Genomic DNA, 7,443 nt, shown 5'->3' with positions numbered 1-7,443 from the left:
GGCTCCCTGACAGCTGATAACTGGGTCAGGCTTCTGTCCTTCTGTCCTTAATTACACAACAGTCTTTAGACAAAGCAACATCTGCCCGACTGGCCGTCCTGCTCCTCCTCCTGGTTCCTGCTCCATCTCCTCCCTTTCAGCACCTTTGGTGACACTTTACAGCAGAAACACCAAAGACAGGACGATAAAGCTCAGTCTGGACGATACAGGCGGTCACTCCTCCGGTTAGTAACTCCCAAATAACCAGAGACACTGTCGGACACCTGAAGATGCAAACATGCACCGAAATGATGACTTAAACGTCGATGGAGACGGAAGTTTCCAGTGAAAACTACATTCTGTCAAGGTTTTGCAGAAACTTGATGGAATTCTTTGGAAATAATGAACTCATATGATTAAGTATGATCACTAGAAACTGTCAAAATGTGCTTTAGTTTTTAAGTAAATGAATCACTTCCTGTTGACATCTGTTTCTAAAGCGGCTCTACACACAAAAAGAGAATCATTAGACTGACTTTGATCAGCTGCTTCAAGTGGTAGCTGGAAACTGAATAAAGTTCATCCAAATGAAGTTAAAAAAAAGCAACTTTTTTTTTTTTTTAAACTTAGATGCACATAAATCGTTGAATTCCTCTCAAATGAGCATGAAGGCAGCTTTATTTAATCTAAACCAGCATGAAGTTTATCATTTTTCCAGCTGAAGTATTTGTTTTGTCCAATTATTAATCATGATTTTGTCTTTAAACTCAGCTTTCTTTGCTTTTCTTTACTCCGTCATTCTACTGCAGGAAAACGCAGCGGAAGTGAACCCAAAAGAAACGGAGTCGGTGTCCTCTGGTTGTTTCCAGTCCTTACCGCAAAGCTCAGATTGCGTTAAGGAATTTTTTGGCACAAATGTGGAGCAGAGCTGGAGTCGAATAACCAACTTTACTGTGATTAGAGTGGAGCTTTTAGCAGCTAATGTGACAGATGTTCGTCACAAGAGGTGGTGGAGACCAAACCTGGATGTAAAACTGAATGAATATGGAAGTAGCATCTCCAGAAACACAGCTTCAAGCTAAAGACAACGTTGGTTTCCAGGTCTGCGTGAGAAACTGCGATAAAAGCGACGACAGCTGCACAGTTTGCTGCTTGTTTATTCTCATCATTAACTGATTCTAGTGAACAGAAAATGTCCAGAATGAGCAAAATATCCAACTAAATGCATTAAAACAAAAAGCAATTCGGGCTACAAAACAGCAACTAGTGAATAAAAAACAATAATCACAGCTAGATTCTGTTTGTCAAAGAAAATGTCTCCATTCAGTAGAATGCTTGTTGACTGCCGTTCATAACAACAACAAAGGAGGAAGATTTATCAGTAACTGAATCTAATCGTCTGATGGTTTCTGTCGCTGTCTCTATTCCTGTCAGCTTATGATGCCGGATCGCTGAGGCAGGGGGAGGCAGGCAGAGTTGTTTAGCAGTCATTTGTCCTTGGAAGTGTAATGAATTGTAAAGCGAACAGGCTACAGGCCATAATGCTCTCTCAGTGCAGCTCCAGCGCTCGTCGCTCCGGCCGGATAGCCGTCGATAACATCCCAACACATCATTTACACTGCAGCGCTCAACACTGCTGAGCTGCAAACGTCCGGCCAGCAACACACAGCGACACAACCTGCACTCACAACATATTCAGTCTGAGTTTTTCTGCTTTTGTGCTGCTTTCATATAACGTTAAATCGTATGTTTTAAAGCTTGTGTGAAGTCCAGTAGCTGCTGTGTCATGAAAGGATCAGGACGTTTTATAGTTTCAGGTCATAATTATATGTTGTTGTATTAATAATTTACCTCCATGTGTCATTCTGTCTCATGTTATACCAATTAATGCACATATATGTGTTTTATATTCTGTGATGATGTCATAATTTGTGTAATTTTAACATTGACTTAATGTCATTCATGAACTTTAACTCGGACAAATATTTCAATGTATGAGATGATGACTGTAAAGAATTTCATGAATCGGTTAAATTAAATCAACTCATAATTGTATCATTGACATGTCGGGTCTCTTTATCTTCTTTATTTTTTAATTCAGAACTCATTATTTCATTAATTCACGGCAATAAAAAAGTTCTAAACAAATATTAATCAAAATGGAGGAACTTAAAATGTCTTCAGTGCATCAAAAAACAAGATTTTATTTTATGTAACGTCACGTTAATGTCATTGTCATCACGTCACATCATATTATGGGATGTTGTTTCGTATCCCATCATGTAGTTTTAAGTCCACTACATCATGTCATGTTACATTATATTTGATTGGTTTGTTTTTAAAGAGTAAGAAGGATCCTTTTTAGTAGGAATCTGAAATGTGTTTTTTTCGTGGAGTTCCACAGGGCTCCATACTGGGTCCTTTAATATTCTTAATTGATTTGCTCCAATTTGGATAAATTCTCAGTAAATATAACGTTTATTATCACTGCTGTGGCGTTAACATGTTGCTGTATCATATTCACTCTTTCTCGATGTGGAAAACCAATATTTTATGTTCGATTTTGGCCTTTAAACTACTAAAAAGACCCAAAATGTCAAAGTGAATTTTGATTTACGTTTTTTCTTTCATGGTCAGGCGACACAAGTGGTGCAGTCTTGTTTTAATCAGCTTTAAACTGATCTCTAAAGCCAGATTTTTTCTCTCTTTTATGCATTAATCAGCTCCAAACTTGATGACGGTAATGCATTTTACAGCAGAATCAGTGATGAAACATTTAGAAGAATCCAGTGTTTATTTCTTATTTAGTCCGATTAATGCTGGTCTTTACTGGTTACCAGTTGGTTTTAGAATTGATTTTAGGATTTTATTCATCATCCATGACCCTGAAGTCTGTTTGAGATCCTTCACGAATCTTTTCTCGTGACCAAAAGTGATCAAACTTTGGATATTTGTGCACATAAACTGTAGAAATCCATCCAAGTGGATCTCAGACTCAGTGTTTTCTGTAAAAACTACATGAAAACTGTCTTTTATAAAAACGTCTATTAGTGTAACTGTGGTTATTTTATTTTATTTTTTGCATGTTGTACTTTGTTCTTTATATACTTTACTATGTCAATCTGCTTGTTTTTGTGTCTTTTTGCATTATTTTATTTTATTCTTGCATATATGTGACATTTTTGTCCACTTGGTTTTATCTGCTCTAGTTGTACAACATCCTGAACTTGTTTTAGAAATGTGCTACATAAATATAATTATCATTACCAGACAATTTACCTCCTATAATGTGATTTAATGTAATTTATGTTGATTTCTGTTACATAAATCTATCCTATTATGTTATTGTGATTGATCTGACTGCAGTCTGAACCAATTATTTTCTTGTTTTCAGTTTCACTCTCTTTACAATTCTTCAACCTGCATCGATAATCAGGACGTTGGAGATTAAGCGGTGTTGCTTTCATGTGATGTTTTCTGCAGAAGAATCGCTCCGTAAAGATAAATGACACTCAAGTACGAAGCTAATCTTTTGGAGGCTGATGTTTTGTACGAAAAAGAAGAAGTGTTTGTCTTGTATTACAGCAGTTTTAGGGGGAGTTTGTCGTGTGTTTCCTGCTTCTTTACTTCTTCTCGGCGATCGGAGGCAGCAGCTGACGAGACGAGAGATCAAATTTTAATGATCCCTTTGGGCAAATTGCTTCTTTGCTGCAGGAGCTTAAAAGAAAAAAGCAGCAGTTTGTTAGAAGGAACTGTGATCGCAGGCTGTTTGTTTCTACAGTTTCACACGACGTACAGTAAATATGAACCGAAATGTGAATTACTGACTCTCAGTTAGAACTTCAGCTACAAACTCTTTCCATACAGACTGATTTAATGTCACATTTATTTCCCTTTGAGCTCCTAAATCCTAAGTTGAGTGATTTAACTCAACCTGAACACAGTAAATAAACCCCTTACAGGGATTTTACTGCAAATTTTACAGCAAATTAATGAAAACATCAGTGATTATGTTGAATTTTTGAGCCACTCTAACATTATTTTTAATATTGCATTAACTTTTTTCTTAGTACAGTGTTCTTCACTGTCTTTGTTCTGGATGATTCTGTTCATTCAATTATTTATATCTTAAATTTAAAGGAGTGTATGGCGTAAATAATTTAAAATATCACTGTAAAAACAAGCTTAAAGCAGATGAAAGTACAGGATTTAGCAACACAAATCTCTACGTAAAACATAATCCAGGCAGTTGAGTTTAGAAGGTTTTCTGGAGCTTTCAGTCGCATCACATGAGCTTCACTAAACCGTCACTAACTTTGTTGTGCTAAAATGATTTTTAAAAAACTTCAGCACTTTAAGGACTTCCTGTCTGTGTCAACGACAAAACAACAGTGCAAATCTCAATTCTTATGCTTTCGAAATATTTAGAATATTTTTAAAAATCTCTGAGACGAGATGAATTTGATTCTGCATATATAAACATTTAAAAAACAAATCTTAATGTAATGTGATGTCTTTACGTATCAAAAATGACCAAGAATCACTTTTATTTTCTTTCTGATCTTTTTAAAACAATGCAGATTTTTGTAGTGTCCCATTTTGCCGGCTGCAGATTGTAAAAATGTGACGTTCTGCTGCTTTGGTTTTTAAAAAAAAAAAGTATTCAAGCTTCATAAGACAGAATAAAATTATATAAAATATAATTTAGCAAAAAAAGTTATTAGAGAGCTTGCTGGTATTTTAACTCCTCTATTTAGAAATAACCTAACGTGTATATAATAACTTAAATAGCTGTTAAATGTCTGAATATTTCTAAGTGAGTCAATAAGTCGAACTATGTGGCGACCTCAGTCTACAGAGGGTTTTGAAGCCCAGTTTGAATTTGAAAAAAGAAAATAAAGGCAGAATACTGTTTAATATGTATTTAAGTATTTTAACTGTTGTTTTATTTGTGTATTTTTATTGTTTGGTTATTTTAAGACATTTAAATCATGATTATCTTCTTTCATTTCTCTGGTTGTCATATGAAAATCTAAGGTGTCCAATTGTTATGGTAGAGTCTGTAAAAAATGTTTTAATGACATCATGTATTTAAAGATGGAGTCATCAGTTCTCTGTTTAAATATTATTATTATTATTATGTATATTCTAGTAAAGTGTATATTGCTTCAGAATACACATTTTACCATAATTTGGTAATATATAAATATCAGGGTAAAATTTTAAACTATTACAGTCCAATGTAGGAGAAAAGCAAAGTAAATAGAAGAAAACAAAAAGCTGAGACTCATTACAGCTAAATTACAACTACAATCACACAGAAACCCTGTGTAACGGTGGCTCCTTTAAATCCCTCCCAGCGCAGCTTCATTGTCCATGAAAGACGTTGATTGGTTGGTCGAACGTGACGCCACGCCCCTCGACTCCCTATCACCGCTCTGATTGGCCCGCCCCTCCGTCCGTCATCTCCTCCGGCGCCGCCCCTCCCCGCCTCCCCTCCCCGGCAGCAGGTTGGGTTGAGCGGTCGCTGAGGGGACCGTGGACAGCTCCGGTCGGAGCGGCAGAGCAACGACGGAGGAGGAGAGGCTGGACATGGGGGAGCCGCCGAGCAGGCCCGCACGACCGAGATAAACACGCCGAATTCATGTGCACACGCCGGCGAGGAGACACAAAGAGCTGGAGAGGCCTGAGGAGCACCGGGGAGCAGCCGACGGACTGACGCCGCTGGGGGGGGGGACGCGCACCGACCATCCCGGGAGGAGCCGCGGAGCACGGAGGAAGGAAGGAGACACGATTCCGCTCGACCTGATGGACTGAGACAGATGAATGAAGACTGCCTACACTAACGCCTATCGATGCCTGGCCAAGGACCTGGACGCTTACGCCATGAACACGGACATGACGATGGACGGCGTCGGCAGCCTCCACGGCGGCGTGGCGGTCAGCTCCGTGGCGCCTGACGCGGAGCTGATGAGCGGCCACAGCCCGCACCACGGCCGCGGCGGCTCGTCGGGGGGACACGGGGCGGCGGCGGCGGCTGCGGCGGCGGCGGCGGCGTCCACCCTGCGGATCCACCAGGACCTGGCCTCCCGCTCGGCCATGGTGTCCGGCATGGCCACCATCCTGGACGGGGGCGCGGAGTACCGGCCGGAGCTGTCGCTGCCGCTGCACCACGCCATGAGCGTCCCCTGCGACACGTCCTCCCCCGGGATGGGCATGAGCGGCACCTACACCACGCTGACGCCGCTGCAGCCGCTGCCCCCCATCTCCACCGTGTCCGACAAGTTCCACCACCACCATCACCACCACCACCACCACCAGCGGCTCTCCGGGAACGTCAGCGGCAGCTTCACGCTGATGCGCGACGAGCGGGGGCTCCCGGGCATGAACAACATCTACAGCCCCTACCACAAGGAGCACATGTCCGGGATGGGGCAGAGCCTGTCCCCGGTGCTGGGCAACGGCCTGGGCTCCATCCACAACACGCAGCAGGGGCTCCACAACTACGGCAGCGCGACGCACGGCGGCCACGACAAGATGCTCAACTTCGACGCGCACCACACCGCCTCCATGCTGGCCCGGGGGGAGCACCACCAGCACCGAGGCCTCGCCGGCCCCGCCGCCGGGATGATGCCGCACCTGAACGGGATGCACCACCCGGGGCACGCGTCCTCGGCGGGCCACCACCCCCACCCCCACCTCCAGTCTCCGTCCCACGGGCCCGTGCTGGCGTCCACGCGGGAACGACCGCCCTCCTCCTCGGGGACGCAGGGGGGCGCCGGCTCGGGCCAGCTGGAGGAGATCAACACCAAGGAGGTGGCGCAGCGGATCACGGCGGAGCTCAAGAGGTACAGCATCCCGCAGGCCATCTTCGCCCAGCGGGTGCTGTGCCGCTCCCAGGGGACCCTGTCGGACCTGCTGAGGAACCCCAAACCCTGGAGTAAACTAAAGTCCGGCCGGGAGACCTTCCGGAGGATGTGGAAGTGGCTGCAGGAGCCCGAGTTCCAGAGGATGTCCGCGCTCCGCCTGGCAGGTAGGAAGCTGCTGCTGCTGCTGCTGCTGCTGCTGCTGCTGCTGCTGGGAGCTAAAAACCTCCAACCTCAGCGGTGCTGCTTTTGTTTTGGAGTCTCCGCTCAGGTGAAGCAACCCGCTGCTGTCCTGATTACCATTATTGATCAATAACAAAAGGAGGATCGATAGCGAACGACAAGGTCGTGGGATTTCCCTCTGCGCACTTTACGCACAGACTGAGTGTAAACGCGCCTCCAGCTCCGAACCAGCACAGAACGCGCTTTAAAAATCAGCGTGTTTTTGTGCACAATGTTCTGGAAATCTGATCTCAGTGGGAGGCTGAGTCCCAGGGATGCTGCTGTTGTGTTTTCTGCTGTGATCCGGGTTGTGTGGGTCTGCTGGTTGTACTGGTTGTGTGGGTCTGCTGGTTGTACTGGTTGTGTGGGTCTGCTG

The 7,443-nt window shown here is 43.7% G+C and overlaps 1 protein-coding gene across 1 annotated transcript in view; it reads left to right on the top strand.

Annotated features, from left to right (window-relative positions):
- Positions 1-5,805: 5,805 nt before the first annotated feature.
- onecut2 (one cut homeobox 2) overlaps positions 5,806-7,443 on the top strand; it is a 36,288-nt gene continuing 34,650 nt past the window's right edge. Inside the window, exon 1 of the mRNA XM_008298538.1 lies at positions 5,806-7,012. Within this exon, the coding sequence (XP_008296760.1) occupies positions 5,806-7,012 (1,207 nt within the window). The remainder of the gene's footprint in view (positions 7,013-7,443) is intronic.

The sequence above is a fragment of the Stegastes partitus genome, unplaced genomic scaffold (assembly GCF_000690725.1).
Source record: "Stegastes partitus isolate 25-593 unplaced genomic scaffold, Stegastes_partitus-1.0.2 Scaffold1324, whole genome shotgun sequence".
NCBI classification, from domain to species: Eukaryota; Metazoa; Chordata; class Actinopteri; family Pomacentridae; genus Stegastes; species Stegastes partitus.
The sequence above is the reverse complement of the archived record's forward strand: the minus strand, read 5'-3'. Positions and strand labels throughout refer to the sequence as shown.